The sequence below is a fragment of the Myotis davidii genome, unplaced genomic scaffold (genome assembly GCF_000327345.1).
Source record: "Myotis davidii unplaced genomic scaffold, ASM32734v1 scaffold580, whole genome shotgun sequence".
Taxonomy (NCBI): Eukaryota; Metazoa; Chordata; class Mammalia; order Chiroptera; family Vespertilionidae; genus Myotis; species Myotis davidii.
Window position 1 is genome coordinate 65,121 of NW_006293313.1, and position 17,665 is coordinate 82,785.

At 38.4% G+C, this 17,665-nt stretch overlaps 1 protein-coding gene across 2 annotated transcripts in view; it reads left to right on the forward strand.

Annotated features, from left to right (window-relative positions):
* MTFR1 (mitochondrial fission regulator 1) overlaps positions 1–17,665 on the forward strand; it is a 61,554-nt gene that overhangs the window by 29,434 nt on the left and 14,455 nt on the right. For both annotated transcript variants that reach the window (XM_006766987.2, XM_015566049.1), the window contains exons 3-4: positions 5,952–6,050; positions 14,853–14,968. In XM_006766987.2, coding sequence (XP_006767050.1) covers positions 5,952–6,050; positions 14,853–14,968 — 215 coding nt within the window. The remainder of the gene's footprint in view (positions 1–5,951; positions 6,051–14,852; positions 14,969–17,665) is intronic.

Below are 17,665 nucleotides of genomic sequence, written 5' to 3' on the forward strand. Positions count from 1 at the left end.
GCCAGTAGGGGAGGGCAGTTGGGGGTGACCAGGCCTACAGGGGAGGGCAGTTGGGGGTGACCAGGCCTACATGGGAGGGCAGTTGGGGGTGACCAGGTCTGCAGGGGAGAGCAGTTAGGGGCGACCAAGCCTGCTGGGGAGGACAGTTAGGGGCGACCAGGCCAGCAAGGGAGGGAAGTTAGGGGTGACCGAGCCAGCAGGGGAGGGCAGTTAGGGGTGACCAGGCCTGTAGGGGGAGACAGTTGGGGCAATTGGGCCATCAGGGGCGGGCATTTAGGGGTGACCAGGTTGGAAAGGGAGGGAAGTTAGGGGCAACCAGGCCTGCAAGGGAGGACAGTTAGGGGCAACCAGGCCTGCACGGGATGGCAGTTAGGGGTGACCAGGCTGGCAAGGGAGGGCAGTTAGGGGTGACCGGGCCAGCAGAGGAGGGCCATTGGGAATGACCAGGTCTGCAAGGGAGGGCAGTTAGGGGTGACCAAGCCTAGGGGAGGGCAGTTATGGGTGACCAGGCTGGCAGGGGAGGGCAGTTAGGGGCAATCAGGCCAGCAGGGGAGCAGTTAGGCATCAATCAGGCTGGCAGGGGAGTGGTTAGGGGATCAGGCTGGCAGGAAGAAGTGGTTAGGGGCAATCAGGCAGGCAGGCGAGCGATTGGGAGCCAGCAGTCCTGGATTGGGAGAGGGATGTCCGACTGCCTGTTTAGGGTGGGATCGAGCCTAAATGGGCAGTGAAACATACCTCAAGGGGTCCCAGATTGGAGAGGGTGCAGGCTGGGCTGAGGGACACACACACACACACACACACACACACACTGCACAAATTTCATGCACCGGGCCTCTAGTTAGATAATAAAATTATATAGGTTTATTTTTCTAATAGAGCCTATTTTTAAAGACAGGCCTATATGCTGCCAAGACCTCTTCACTGCCTTCCATTTGCCTCAACATTTTTTTGAATTTAAAATAATATATTCACATTGTTACAAACTTTCTTCTCAGTCTATTATATTTATGTCCTTATTAAAAATATTTTTAAAATAGAGACCTAAAGAATAATATGAAGTTAATGTGATTCTGATTAATCTCAGTATTTTATGTTGAAAAGAGTTATAGCAAATATCTAATTTGTATTAGAAATATATTTCCAGTAATACTTAAAAATTGTACCCTTGTTTTCTTTTGTTCTTTGGAAGATGACTGTGAATGTAGCTAGGAGTTCAGAATAAGGAAGAAAACTGAAGGAATTGTTACCTTCATTTGAGAATTTTGAAATTGTTAGAAGAGTTTCATCTTTATCTCTACCCACCTTTCCTCAGTACACACTTTTAATTTTCTCTTGGCTTCCTTATAATTAAGAATTTTCACTTGTTTGTTCCTAGACTCCCTAAAAATTTTATAATGGCATTGACATTCTTCCCAGTAAAATGTTGTATATACACACTATTTTGCATGTAATTTCAGGGATATGTGAGCCCCAGTAGTAAGAACCCTTGTATTAATATTATATATAAACTAGAGGCCCAGTGCACGAAATTCGTGCACTGAAGGGGGTTTGTCCCTCAGCCCAACCTGTGCTCTCTCACAGCCCGGGAGCTCCACAATTGATCACCCCAAAGAGGTAGGCCCTGCCCGCCTGGCCAGGGCTCTCTGATGGATTGGCCCCTCAAAGGGAGGCCCTGCCCACCCACCGCAGCCCACTGGTCGGTGGCCTGGGCCTCCCTCTTTGGGGTGATCGTGGAGCCCCCCAATTGATTGATCACCCTGCTGGCCGGTGGCCTGGGCCTCCCTCTGCAGGGCAATCATGGGATGATGGCCGCGTCTCGGACCAATCGCATAGCACCCTCCTTGGCTTGCCTGGCACCAGTGGATGTCATAGCATGGTCATCGGGAAGGTCGTCCGGGAGGACATCTGGAAGGTTGTTTGGCTGTCTGGTCTAATTAGCATATTACGCTTTTATTATTATAGATGGTATATATTGAAACCCGCCAGTGTGGCTCAGTGGTTGAGCATAGACCTAGGAACCAGGAGGTCACAGTTTGATTCCCGGTCAGGGCACATGCTTGGGTTATGGGCTCAGTCCCGATCAGGGAGCATTCAGGAGGCAACTGATCAATGATTTCTTTCTCTCTCTCCCTCTCCCTTCCTCTGTGAAATCAATAAAAATATATTTTTAAAATGGTGTATATTGAGAAAAATCTTTGTTTAGAATTAAACTTATACTTTTTCCTGCTAAATGGTGCATCTCAAATAATAGTGGAGATTAAACCAGTTTATAACAAATAAATTACCACATAAAACTTGAGTGCAGTCATTATGATGAGACACATGACAGCTTCAGATTCCAGCTTCACACTTCCAACACTTCTACAATAGCATTTCCCAATGTTAAAAAAACACCAAACTGCTTTCCTGTGTCATCCTTCTCCTTGCTGTCATCACTTTCAACACTGTTGCTAAATGTTATGGACTGCCATTACTATAACAGACATGCAAACACACACCCAGAGATTCATTATTAGATTATTTATCAGTAGTCCTTATAAATTATTAACTGCTTCTTAATGGGATTGAATTCTTATTAATGACATTGACTTGTCTAGTTATGACAGTTTTCTCCTTGCCCTTTCTCTTACATCTGAAAAAATAGTAATGGCAGTTTATCTTTAGAGAAACTCTTTCCTTCTCCAAACAAGTATATTGACAAGACAGTTCAGCCAACGTTAGGGTAGGAGATGCACTCCCATGCAGCCTCCCAGGGTACAGATGGTGACTTTTCAATACCATCTGTTCGTTATTTCTTTATAACCATTTATAATTTCTCCCCCTCCGTGAAAACTGAAAAGGAAAAAATAAAGGCCTAGTTTTAGAGTTCCTGGAATTTAGCTGCTCACTTTTTTTCCTATAATCCAGGAAAGGTTATGGCTCTTCTCCTAAATATCCCAGTCATTAGCTTACATAGTCACTTCATATTTCTTGGTGCTAACTGCTATGCAATTCACAAGTAACAGGAGAACAACCTTTTGTTAGTCTACTTTGTATACTTGAAAAAATAATCACATAAAGCAATCTGTTGTGTGTGTTTTTGAACATATATTTTACTGATTTTTTACAGAGAGGAAGAGAGAGGGATAGAGAGTTAGAAACATCAATGAGAGAGGAACATTGATCAGCTGCCTCCTACACACCCCCTACTGGGGATGTGCCCGCCACCAACGTACATGCCCTTGACCAGAATCAAACCTGGGACCCTTCAGTCTGCAGGCCAGTGCTCTATCCACTGAGCCAAACCGGTCAGGACGCAATCTGTTCTTTTACTTCCTTTAACTTTGTATAAACCTAAATAGTCTACTTATTCCTTATAAGTAGAAGCTCAGTCTTTGTTCACCTTCTCTTGTAGAAGCTGCTGGTATTTTTTTTTCCTTCTGATATTATGCAGATGGGAAGGTAATACCTAGTAGTTGAAACAGTCTTGAAGCATGCCATAGCAAGCAATGCTAAAAGCTGGCAGAAATATTAGTTCCTGACCTTGGCAAATACTTTCTAAATTTTTCTTTGTTAGCTTTTGTCCTCGTCATCTCCCGTTAAGATCTTTGCTTACTGGAGGGACAAGATTTGCTTTAGACTCTATGTCAGCCGTGGGCAAACTATGGCCCGCGGGCTGGATCTGGCCCGTTTGAAATGAATAAAACTAAAAAAAAAAAAAGACCGTACCCTTTTATGTAATGATGTTTACTTTGAATTTATATTAGTTCACACAAACACTCCATCCATGCTTTTGTTCCGGCCCTCCGGTCCAGTTTACGAACCCATTGTGGCCCTCGAGTCAAAAAGTTTGCCCACCCCTGCTCTATGTAGTTGTCATATTGTGATGCATAGTGTTCTACTACTCTGATATCATAGAATTTTGACTTGTGACTAAACAAAAGACTCGAGAAGAGAAATGACTGAAAGGTATAGATATTATTGCCCTATGGATTTATTTTTAAAAGATCAAGACCTATGAACAAGTATAAGGTAAAGAGTTTGCTTACATACTATTTTAGAATTACTTGCTCATGTTTTTATTTTTTCTTGACCTTATAAAATTGCAGTGCTTCTCATTGTCCTTTAGTGAGATATTTTTCCTTCTCTTAGTCCTTGTGTGTTATTGGTAGTATTTGTGTGATAATCCCCTATATGAACATTGGTAGGCATAAATTGAGTTCCTAAACTACAGGTAATTCCTTTCTAAGCATCAGGGTAACTTTGCTTCATATTCTTTGTTTAATATTCATATTTCAATATTGATGTCTTTCTACTGGCCAACTTTTCAATCTGTACTATTTTTTAAATTTATATTTCCAAAGCAAGAGTTATAGTTTTTGTTGGTTATAGTAGCTAGTTGTAGGTTACAGGACCTCTCCCAAGTAACAGTCAAGTGAAACTTTGAACATCATGAGGAGAATCACATAACGGCTGAGGCAGATGCCAGAAGTATCATCTATATTCCCCCTTGATCCTCACTTTAACTCATACTGTTATCCCTAAATTAGACTTGGTTGCTAAAATCTAAGAAATCTGATTTCTTCTATGCTCGTTTTGATTTGTGCATACTTTTAGAATGTTGTAGAGGTCTACTTTGGGTTATGTATTGAAGGTACCACTGTTTACAATAACATTTATTGTTTGGTCATACTGTTTATATTAGAGTCATTTTATTCTTTAAATTAGAATTTCCATGGAGTGACTTTTTTGTGTGGTTGATTTTTTAAAATTTCTTTATTGATTAAGGTATTACATATGTGTCCTTATCTCCCCCATTGCCCCCCCCCCACCTCCCCCACTCATGCCCTCACCCCCTTGTTTTCTGTGTCCATTGGTTAGGCATGCATACAGGTCTTTTGGTTGATCTCCCTCTTACCCCCACCCTCTCCTATCTTCCCTCGGAGGTTTGACGGTCTGATCGATGTTTCTCTGTCTCTGGATCTGTTTTTGTTCATCAGTTTATGTTGTTCATTATACATGGAGTGACTTTAAAAGGGGATTGGTGTCCATTGCTTAGAATACATTTCAGCTGATTTGGTACTATTTATTTAATTTTAGGATATAATTGAATGTTAAAGTTTAATGAATGAAATATAATCATATCAATCTCATTCTTTTCTTTTTAAATTGCTTTTAATAGCATACTACCTCTCTTTACCTCCTCTTCTGCCTAGGCTTTCAAGTGTAGCACTCAAAACGGATAGCTTTTTTCTTTAAGGAAAGATCATATACGTGGGGAGAAGTTTCAAGGTACAATTTGTAATAATTTAACATTCTACGTGTGTATGTTTTTTGTTTGCTTTTTGCTTTGGGGGTTTGTTTTTGTTCTTACTTTAAGGATAGCACAATGTTCTCTGTGTATTATGATTTCGTCTGGGAAAATTTTGCTCATTAGGGTTACCACTAGCCCATTTAGTACCTTTTTGTACGTTAGGAAAAGGGGCCTTTTCCCTGGGAACAAGACCTCACAAGAAAATGTATTGCAACTGGATTTTGGCCCCTGCTCACCCTTGGCCAAGTGTTCTTGTGTAGCAAACAAAATGCATTACCTTGCATGGTACAAATTCAGATTCTGAACTTTGTACTGCTTTGGATTTGTTTTGAAAATTCCATTATAGTTAAAGTAGCTCATAGTTTTAAAAAATGTAAGTGTATGTAAAATTATATAACTAAAAGTATAGCAGAACAGGTAAAATAGTGTTTCCTTTGCAGAACAGTATGAAAATAGATGACGTTTTACTTCAAATGTAGTATTATTTTACAATTTTTTAAATTGAGAAGTATTAGTTTATTTCCCATAACATTTAGACATTCTGATTCCGTAATTAATGCGTCAGCATGTTATGCAATTAATTGTTTAGTGCTTTGTGTTAATAGTATTATAAGTCATGTAATGAAACGTTTGTATTTTCTTTTTTCTGTTTACTCAGGTACTTTGGTCTGGGAAGCCATATGGTTCATCTCGGAGTATTGTACGGAAAATTGGTACTAATTTATCTCTGATCCAGTGTCCCAGAGTTCAGTTTCAGGTACTGTATATTTAAAATTTTTTGTATTAGTGTTTGTATTAGGAATATAAATAGGCAAAATAGCTTTACTAGTATTTGTTAAGCTTTTCCTCTTATTAATGCTACTATCAGTAAAATAAAAGAGAATTTTTATCAATCATAGTAAAGTCTTTCTAATCTTAGTTCCTCTTAGAAGTGATAATTCAAGATCTTTAAGACATTTACCCTCCTTAAGAATACATATGTGAGGATTTAGAAACACATAAGAAGCCAAGCAAAATTGTTACTTCCCAGGTGGTCTTGAAGGTAGGCTTCAGGAGAAGGTATTACTTCAGGAGATTCAGGTACCACCATTATTTTCTTTATTTATTACACCTTCCTCTTTGGATAGCCACTCTGTTTCTCTTGTTTATTTTTAGATGTCTCTGTGCATGCCTTATAAGTTGATTTCCCCATCCTTTGTTTAAAGCTTAGCATTAATTTTGGGAACTATTGCCTTGGCAACAATTGTGTTAAGACAGAGGTAATTGTAGTTCTCGGAATGAGGTGATAGTCAAACACGGAATTAGTATTACTTTTGAATGCTCAGGTCTTAGTCTCTTTAGCACCAAATCAGGGGCAACTCTACTCTTTGCTTGGCGGTAAATTGCTATTTTCTTGATTTGGGTTTTTGTTCCTTATTGCTGGTATAGTGTTAGACATGCTTTGTTCTTGATTTTTATTAATTTAGCACAAGAGCTATACACAAAACCTTTTAGTTCAACATTTAAGAATATCAAGTTCAGCAGATATCTATACCAATTTAAAATAGTAGATTGGGATATAAAATGCAGAAGATAAATTTAACTCATTGTTCAAAAGTTCAAAAGTGTCCCTATGAGCTTATTGGATATTTTGTCATACTCATAAACCACTCTTCCTGGTAGATAGAAGTAAAAAAAACCCCAAACCTGTTCCTAAGTAAGTGGTAGCAATTAGTGTTTGTTCAGTTTGACTAACAGGTTGCTCATTGTTGTGCTATAGTCCTGCTTACAAATTGACTGGCAAAACTTTTGTGCATCAATCTAGAAACTGACAACTTAGAAATTTCTAATAAGTAATTGTGATCAAACAATAGGCTTTAAAAAATAATAATCAAAATGAAGAAATCTGTGGTAGTGAATCTCTCCAGCATCATTTCTGAGAATTCAGTTCATTTAACTTCCTTCAAATAACTATTGTTGTAACTAAGACTTGTTAAGTTTTTTTTCTGATTTGCTCAGTTCCATTCAATTTTTTTTTTTTACATATTTGTCTACTTAAACTAATGGCAGAAGACCTTGCTTCAACGTTTGTGTTCATGTAGCTAGAGACATGTAACAGGACATGGGGATAATCTAGCATTTTCTGATAGCAAGCAACCCAAATCTGCCTTGACAGTCAGTGGGCTGAAGTACTAGAACCAAGTACATTTCCTGGGAAGGAAGTAACAGTTTCTCAGTCACTGAAAAGAGTATGAATAGAATAAAACTGTTAGATTTAGTACAGGAGCTGCATTTCAGAAGAGATGAATTAACATAAGGAGAGGAGTAAAGTAAGAGAAATATTGGTCACTTACTTGAGAATGTAGTGGAAGACATTTGTTTATACTGAGACTTTTACTTCCAGGCAGTTTTGTTGTATACTGAGTCTTTTCAAATTAAACATCAATATTAAAGTGGGTATTTTATCTGCTACTTATTATAAATAGGCTGTTTTTACTCTGTATTTTCTATTTTTTAAATACATCTATCAGAAATATTAAAAATGTAGAGTCTTCAAAAAACATAAAGGATGCAATTTATAATAATACAATTGAAAATGCATTTTTGCTATTTTTCTGGCTCATTCAGGGGGCTTGATTGATGTGGAATGTATTTGAACTGTGTAGGTGTCCAACATGAGTAAATACTACTATAGAAAATGTGGAATTGGGGAGTCACAATTGGACCCAGGCATACTGTTTCTTACTTCCTAGGTTATTTTGAGAGACACACACATGTTCCTCTCCTTGTTCTTCTCCCTTTTCCTGTTCACCCCAGACCCTCTCACTCCCATTCTTGGTGTGTCATGAATAGAAAGCATCAATATCCGAACATTAAGCTGAGTCTCGTCCAGAATATTTGAGTGCTACATACTTCAGATTAGTGCTCTTTATACAGGTACACCTCTTGGCCTAACTGGTATCCCTGTATGTCATCATTTTAAAATACAGAATTTCTGTTTTCAGTTTTTCTTACTATGGTAGGAATTGGTAAAAAAGAAAAAAAAGAAAAAGGAATAACTCTGTAAGAAAAAAGCTAGAGATTATTATTTTACTGTGTTCATTTTAAGAATACATATTTTGTATTTAGCTATAAACAAATGGTGGTAAAATAGACTGAAGCTGTTTACTAGTACATTCTTTTTGGCAAGAAACTGAGAGCATCCTCATACCAGTGTGTTTTTTTATGAAGAGTCACATACAGACAGAATGAATTTTTAAAATATTTCATTCTAAGTATTTCAATTTTTGAACATGCTTTGGGTATTTCTTTTTTTCATTTTAAATGAATTTCCTTAGTGTAGTTTTACATTGTGAGAATATTTTAAATTATCGGAAGTTACTTCAGTAAAATATTTCAAATATAATTGGATTTTAGATTATTTAAATGGTATAAAATGTTCAATTGAATTGCTTAGGATACTAAAATTACAATACTATTGCTGAGTTTTTGCTCTGAATGAAATGCTTTTCCATACTTTTTGAAAGGAATTTGGATACTTATAAATCAATAAGCACTAATTTAAAATTTTATAATGCCCTCGATTTAAAAATAAATTCTATTCCTTTCACTGTTGTTTTTCCTCCCCTACTAACAATAGCCATGGTAGGACAGGACCGTGCTGGAGCCTTCAGTAAGTGGCCTTTTCTATTTTCAAACTTACCATCAGTCATCCATGCATGTCAGTAGTGGCATCTAAATCATATTTCAAAAATTCCATATTGTCAGTCCCCTTGACTGCACTGACTTCATCTTAACTGGTCTTTGACTAATTGAGTTGTCCTTCCCATTCCATGCTTATGTTACTCAGTGCACATTTCAGCAACAACTGAAATGGCCTTTTTTTTTTGTCTTTGCAAGTTATTAATCTGTTTGAATAGAAGCCATAACTATATACTACAGGAACCAACCAGTGGATGATGGGGTTTATCAGCTCAGTAGGCTTATGAAGTATATATATGTTTAATGACATATTTTAACACAAACTCTAAAAATTGTGTGTGGCAGTATTTGTAATTATTGTTTTGGTCAGGTTATATCCATTACTAAATGTATTAAAGCCAGCCATCAGTCCTAGCTGATGTGGCTCAGTTGGTTGGAGTGTCATCCCATACACCAAAAGGTCACAGGTTCGATACCCGGTCAGGGCACTTAACCTAGGTTGTACATTCGGTCCTCAGTTGGGGCACATGCGAGAGGCAACCAATTGATATTTCTCTCTCTTCTTCCCTCTCGGCTTTTTGCCCCTTTCTTCCCTTCCTTCCTTCCTTCCTTCCTCTCTCTAAAATTAATAAACATGCCCTAACCGGTTTGGCTCAGTGGATAGAGCGTCAGCCTGTGGACTGAAAGATCCTGGATTCGATTCCGGTCAAGGGCATGTAGCTTGGTTGTGGGCACATCCCCAGTGGAGGGTGTGCAGGAGGCAGCTGATCGATGTTTCTCTCTCATCGATGTTTCTAACTCTCTATCCCTCTCCCTTCCTCTCTGTAAAAAAAAATCAATAAAATATTAAAAAAATAAAAAATTAGTAAACATATCCTCAGATGAGGATTAACAAAACAAACAAAAAGAAACCCCAAAACGCAATCATCAGTGTATTTTAAAGTAATTATATTTTACATTAGATCTCTAACAATTTCATGTTACTGCTATAATTTCATGTTACCACTCATAATAATATAACTATATGAGGAAATAACCATTTCCAACAGTCTGTACACTCTCGTGTGATACCCTGATCATTTCATTAATGGAACAATGACACACTTTTCACAGTGTGAATGACCACAGAGATAGGTAATTTTGTATGATCACTTGCACTGTGACACACATAACTGTTCCATTCATGAAAAACTCACTCTAACAGGATATTATTTTAATAAAATGGTTTAAAAGAAATACTTTGTTTATAAGCAATTACTTTATTATTTAGATATATCAGTAGAAAATCCTCTCAAATTGGAAAATCATACAACTGAGTGTCAGATTAACATTTAAAAAAAGCAATAACTACTTTTATCATTTCCATGGTTCATTTTGTGAAATAGGTTTCATTATTTTAAAAAAATCAAAACCTGTTTCAATAACTATTTCAATTTAAAAAATTAAACTATTGTACATCCATATATAATTAAACTATTGGACTAAAATTATAATCTATATATATAAAAGCCTAAGCAACCGCTATGACCAGAATGACTGGTCAACCAGTCGCTATGACGTACACTGACTACCGGGGGGCAGACGCTCAATGCAGGAGCTGCTCCCTGGTGGTCAGTGCGCTCCCACAGCCAACCTCCCGCGGTCCCTCCCCCTGGCTGGCCAACCTCCTGTGGCCCCTACCCCTGGGCCCCAAATGGGAGGGCTGGCTAGCCGACCTCCTGTGGTCCCTTCCCCCGGTCAGCTGGGCCACTGATAGACCTCAATCACTGGCCAGGCTGAGGGTCCCCACCTGTACATGAATTTGTGCACCCGCCCTCTAGTTTGATAATAATAGAGAATTATTCTTCTCCTTTTTGGTAATTTTTAAAAAGATATGAAAAATCCTTTTATAAAAAGACTATAGAGGCCCTGTGCACGAAAATTCATGCATGGGGTGGGGGGCTGGATGGTCCCTCAGCCCGGCCTGCCCCCTCTCATAGTCCAGGAGCCCTCAGGGGATGTCCTAATGATGGCAGGGAGCGGGCCTAAAATGCAGTCTGGCCTCCCTCTGTGGGAGGCGACTGGGTAGATTAGGGGAAGGCGCTGCTCCCATCACCTCGCTGCTGCTGCTGCTGCCGGCACCATGGCTGCCTACCCTCAGCTCTCGCAGCTGCCGTGGCTTTGTCCAGAAGAATGTCCAAAAGGATGTTCGACTGTCTGATCTAATTAGCATATTATGCTTTTATTATTATAGATTAGTATAATTACTTTTTAGTTTTATTTTTTCTTTTGAATGATTATGGTTTCCCCACACACTTTGTTAGGCTTCTCCTTTTTTAAAAAAAAATCTTTATTGTTGAAAGTATTACATATGCTTTTTCCCCCCCCATTGACCCCCTTCAGCTGTCCTCACCCACCCCCCTTTTTTTGGTGGCATAAATCACTGTTAGAAATGACATAGATTTTACCAGTTCTGGAATTGATTTTTTTAAAAAAAGTATCTTGACAGTATCATTAACTTTTTCATTTCATTGAGCACACAGTATAGACATGGTTTTATTTCAGTGATTAAATATAATCAGTGCTTGGTATGATTACAAACTAAGATCATGGAATAATTTGGCTTATTTTTTAAAGTTTGTGCAAAAACAACTTCTCATGTCTAATATATGAAGTATTACAGATATCAGTTTGGGAAACATTCAATCTTTATGCTATAAAAGACTGAAAAGCTGCCACAAAACGGGTTAACTTTTATATTTTTGAGTGCTTATTAATTTATTTTTAAATTTAAATTTCATTTTTCTTTTTTCTTTTTATTAATTTTTTTATTGAAATTTCGTTTTTCAATTAGGGCTTACATTTAATATTATTTTGCATTAGTTTCAGGTGCACAGCATAGTGGTTATTTTATTTTATTTATTTATTTTTAAAATATATATTATTGATTTTTTATAGAGAGGAAGAGAGAGGGATAGTTAGAAACATCAATGAGAGAGAAACATCGATCAGTTACCTCCTGCACACTTCCTGTAACCAAGGTACATGCCCTTGACCAGAATCGAACCCAGGACCCCTCAGTCCTCAGGCTGACGCCCCATCCACTGAGCCAAACCGGCCAGGGCATATTTTAAAAGTATCATTTTGCTTCTTTTTATAAACAAATATCTGGGAAGAAAACGGCAATTTTTGTAACTTATAGGAAAGTAAGAAATCTTGAGGTCAAACTACAAAATAGCTATATTGGAACAAATTTTTATTTTCTAATTAAAAAATTATAATCAAATAGGTCTTCATGAATTAGCACCTTAGGAAGGCATCATCCAGATTTTAATTTCATGATCTCTCGTTTGTACAAAATAGCCCATTAATACTCTGCCTTCTAGGAACCTCTACAGGGCCTTGGGAAACTTTATGTTCAAAGATCTCCACATAACCCATGTAGAGTCTTCTTATTATAATATTACTAGAGGCCCGGTGCACAAAAATTTGTGCACTGGGGGGCGGTGTCCCTCAGACCAGCTGGTGCCCTCTTGCAATCAGGGACCCCTTGGGGGATAACCACCTGCTGGCTTATCCACGGGAGGCCCCGATGGTGGTGGGGTGGGCGGCGGCTCACGCTGTTCTACCCCGCCGTCTCAGGTCACACACGGGAGGCCCGGATGGCAGCTTGCACTGTCCCACCCCACCTGCAGTATGCAAATTTAACGGCCATCTTTGTTGGGTTAATTTGCATACTCTTCTGATTGGCTGATGGGCATAGTGGAGGTACAGTCAATTAGCATCTTTGTTTTTTATTGGTGTAGACAGGAATATTATTATACCAGTAGAGGCCTGATGCACGAAATTCATGCAAGGGGCTCGGCCCTCGCAGCCCTGGCTTCATCCAGAAGGTTTTCCGGAAGGATGTCCGGAAGGTTGTTTGGCTGTCTGGTCTAATTAGCATATTATGCTTTTATTATTATAGGTTCTGCTTTCAGTAATGGTTAGGAACAGAATATTACCAGTTTTCTCAGACTATTGAGATCAGATGTGATGCTTCTTCCAGTAAAGTTATTTCAGTTGTATAACATACCCATTTTATTGAATATATATTTCTTTACTGACACATGGATAAATTTCTGAAACACATAAAGGAGAAGTACATTAATCTCATTTTTTATTTTTCTTTGATCATCTCCCTTGACAATGTACTTACTGATGCTGATACTGTTTTTCTCTTTTGACCACAATTATTCTACTGCATGCAAAACATTAGTAATTTGAAAGCCTTTTCATCTTAATTCCATTATTCCATTGTTTTTTGCTCTGGATTAAGTTCTTAAATGTCTACTCTTACTAAATCTTGTTTTCTCCCTTGCCTGTACCCCCGTCCTCTCCAAAGGACAATTTAAGGCATTTTAAATACTTGATGTTCTTAGTATGTTATTGTTAAAATACCAGTTTTCTAATGCTACTTTATTAGGTTAATAATGTTAGGTAATTACGATATATAATGGATACACATACATACCAGCAGCTAATATGTTTAGTCAACATTTTATTCATAATATTAAAGGTATTTTAAACTTAAAACTAATTAGTATTATGTATTTGTATGGTATGTTTTACATTTGAGAAAGAAGCATTATTTAAGTGTAGCTTCCAAAATCTTGATCTGGCAAATGATAGCATTATAGTTCAAACAAAGTATGGGATTATGTTACAACCTTTTTGATAAATACATTAATAAGTAAATTTCTCTGCCTTTTAAATTGTATTTTTTAATATTTTTAAAATTTATTTCAGAGAGGAAGGAAGAGGGAGAGAGAGGTAGAAGCATCAATGATGAGAGAGAATCATTGATTGGCTGCTTTCTGGACGCAACCTGGGCATTTGCCCTGGCCGGGAAACAAACCATGACCTCTTGGTTCATATGTCGACTCTCAATCACTGAGTCACTTTTTAAATCACTTCATTTTCTTTTTCACTTAAACCTCATCCAACTTGTTGGAAGTGTTATATTGACCATGTGGCTCTGAGGCATTATAACAAAACTTTAAATCAATTAAATCATATTTCCAATTTTTCAAGGTAAATCTCAGAACTTGCATGCTTTTTTTGTTGTTGTATCTACTTAAAAATACTCAGTTCCTTCCTCTGTGTGTTTAAGATTAGCTAGAGAATTCTCTTCTACTGCTACTTGTATTTTTTGTTCCTTAATATAGTTAATACTTTTATTTAAAAATCATGAGCTTTAAGGATTTAAAAAAATCTATTTTCGACATTATAACAGTATAGCTATAAATATCCATTTAAACGATTCCCAGATTTAGCACAAATTGGTTACTTGTTCTTGTTCCTATACTTTTTTTTAAGCCAGATCTCGTCAGAAAAAATATTTAGTGCTTAAATTTGAAAAATGTTCTTAATGTTTTAGGATGACCAGAGTTTGTGTTTGTTGTTTTTTTAAAAAATCATTTGACCTATAAAATAAAAGTTGATCCCGGCTGGCATGGCTCAGTGGTTGAGTGTTACCTATGAACCAGGAGGTCATGGTTCGATTCCTGGCCAAGGCACATGCATAGGTTGCAGGCTCAATCCTTAGTGGAAGGTGTTCAGGAGGCAGCCGATCAATGATTCTCTCTTATATTGCTGTTTCTCTCTGTCTCCCTCTCTGAAGTCAATAAAAAATATATTTAAAAAAATGAAAAAGGTAAATTATAATTCAAAGATTATCATACATTATTAGGCAACATATGATGTAACTAATGGTCCCTTTCATGGGGACCTTTAATAGAAATGAAACTGCCCGTATGTTTGAAACACTAAAACTGATGATTTTCATTTAGGTCATTAAAAAGTTTTATTCTAATATTTTGGTGCCAGATGACAATCTTTTCCTATTTATAACTTACAGCTTACCAGCCCCACAACAGAATGGAGCCCCAGTCACCCCGGAGAGGATGCAGTGGCATCTTTAGCTGATGTTGGATGGGTAGCCGAAGAAGAAGGAGAGTGCTCAACAAGACGAAGGTCAGTCTGGAAACCTATGAGAACTGAGATAGGATATTTATTATTTTAAAAGATGTTATCTTTGCGGTATTTACTTTTAATAGCTGAATTTGGTCTCTAGTAATTAACCCAGGTTATCTTTTTAGCAGTCATCTGTTCTGTTTATTTTAAAGACTCAGTATTTATAAATTTCCTAAAGACATATAACTATTGTGTCCTTAAGAATTACAGAATTCCCTGCCTGTTAGAAGTTCTAATATGAGAGAACTGTCATAAATATGTTTATAAGTATAGTACTAAAATGGTATTATTGCTGTAGAAAAATCAGTGTGGGTTGTATTAGAGAAATTGTGTAATCATTGGAGAATAAGTCCTAAAAATTCTGAATCTGAGTTATGATTCAAAGGAAAGTATATCTAAGAGTTAAGACAGGGATTTCCATTTATTTGAAAGAGCCGGAATAAAGTATTACTATAGCTCAATCTAATAAACAATTATTCCACATATTCAACTCTTCATTCTTAGGCATTGAGGATACAGAGATTAAAATAAGACATAGTCCTAGTTTTCTAGGAATACTTGGTGTGCTAAAGGAGATTAAAGAAGAAATCAATAATATTATTACTGTCAAGTCAACTAAATACAGAAGGCCACTGTGGAATGAGAGAGGTTTGGCCAGGCTTCTCAAAGAAGGGGATGGTTAGAGCTGAGGGTCAGTAGGAGCCAAAAAGATTGAGTTCCTTGGTCTGTTGCTTCTTGCTATGGTCTGGGAGTGGTAGCTCTTTAAGAATTCTTTTTCCCTTGCTTACACTCCTTTGCGACCCATGAGTGTAAGTAGTATCACTGGCCACCAGAGTCTGGTGATCTAAAAGTGTCCCCTGGTGCAGCTTAAAAATCAGGGTGCCTTACAAGAGTGTACACATCTTTTGGGGGAGTTACTAAGTAACTGGAGCGAGGCAGAGGAAGAGAGCAAAGATTGCATCTACTGGCCTCTGTTCCCTGAGAGACTGTAGGCCTCTAGATGTGTGCCAAACCTGAAGTCTGTCCTTCAGGCCAGAGCTCCTGAAGGAGCATATAGGACTTCTCAGAAAGACTGGGGATGTTTCAGTCGGCTGTCTGTGCAGTGCCCTGAGGATGGTAGTTGGCCAAGACCTGTCTCTTTGATTTTTACAGTCCTATGGGAACCAGGAATGCAAGACTTCCTTGCCTTCAGAGCCAGGTGATCAAGCGTTGTCCCCTGGTGGCAGCCACAAAATATGGGGCATTAGACATAAAAAATCTGGGCATAGACTCTATGAAAGAGCCCCTCTGGAAGATACTGGTTCTCTGGAGCAGGGCAGAAGGGAAGGTTAAAGATGGTACCTATGGGGTACCTTCTGAAGCTATGAGCAGAAGGCCTAGGGTATTTTTTGGGGGGGGGGAGAGGGGGGATGGCACTTACAGTTGGTGCCTGCCAGCTTCCATCCCCAGAATATATCCTAGCAGACCCCTAGGTGTGTAGGCTACATCAGCGGTCGCCAACTGGTGGTCCATGAGGCCCGAAAGGTTGGCAACTGCTGGGTTAGATGACTGCCCTGCAGGCCCATACTTTAAGATTAACAAATGAGCCCTCACCAGTTTGGCTCAGTGGATAGAGTGTCGATCTGCGGACTGAAAGGTCCCAGGTTCGATTCTGGTCAAGGGCATGTACCTTGGTTGCGGGCACATCCCCACTAGGAAGTGTGTAGGAGGCGGCTGATTGATGTTTCTCTCTCATCGATGTTTCTAACTCTCTATCCCTCTCCCCTCCTCTCTGAAAAAAATCAACAAAATATATTTTTTAAAAAGAAAATGGAAAAAAAAGATTAGTAAGTGAGACTTTTACATAAAGTCCAGGCAGGATCAGCAGCTTCTGTGTTAGACCCTGGGGTGAGTCCCAGCATGAGAGCAAATTTAAGGGCCATTTCTCAGATCACTGTAGCCTTGTGGGTCTCTTGAATACTGTTGGGTAGACGTTTTGGGTGCTCATCTCTGAGATGCAGGTCTTAAAAGTTGGGGTGCCCAATGTGGTGTTCAGACTCTGCTCCATAGGAAGAAACTGTGGGTTTTGAGTTCCCTTCCTAGTGTGGGTCACTGCTCCTGGGGTGGGGTTTATTAGGAGATTGTGTCTCAGCCTCTCCAGCTTTAGTGCTATTTTTGTTTAGTGCTGTTTTTGTTGTTCAGCTAGATTTTACTTTTCAGAGGAAACTGTTCCATACATAACTGTAGATTTGGTGTATTCACTGGAGGAGGCGAGTTTAGGATTTTCCTATTCTTCCTGTGTTGCCATCTTGAACCAGAACTCAATATTCCTGAGTATGGATGGACCAGTTTATTTCACCATGTATCAGTTGATGGACATTTGGCTTGTGTGCAGGAATTTTTAATTAGCATAAATTTTCATTCATCTAGATTAAATGCAATTTCTGGGTCATATAAGTCATAAGGTGGTTGCATGTTTATTTATTTATTATTTTTAATAATTCTTTATTGTTGAAAGTATTACATATGTTCCCCCTTTCCCCCCATTGACCCCTCCAGTCCGCCCCTGCCCCCCACCCCGGGCCTTCAGCACCCTATTGCCTGTGTCCATGGGTTATGCATATATGCATACAAGGTCTTTGGTTGATTACTTCCCACCTACCGCCTCTCCCCTTAGATTCCATACTGTGTTCCATGTTTCCATGTCTCTGGATCCAC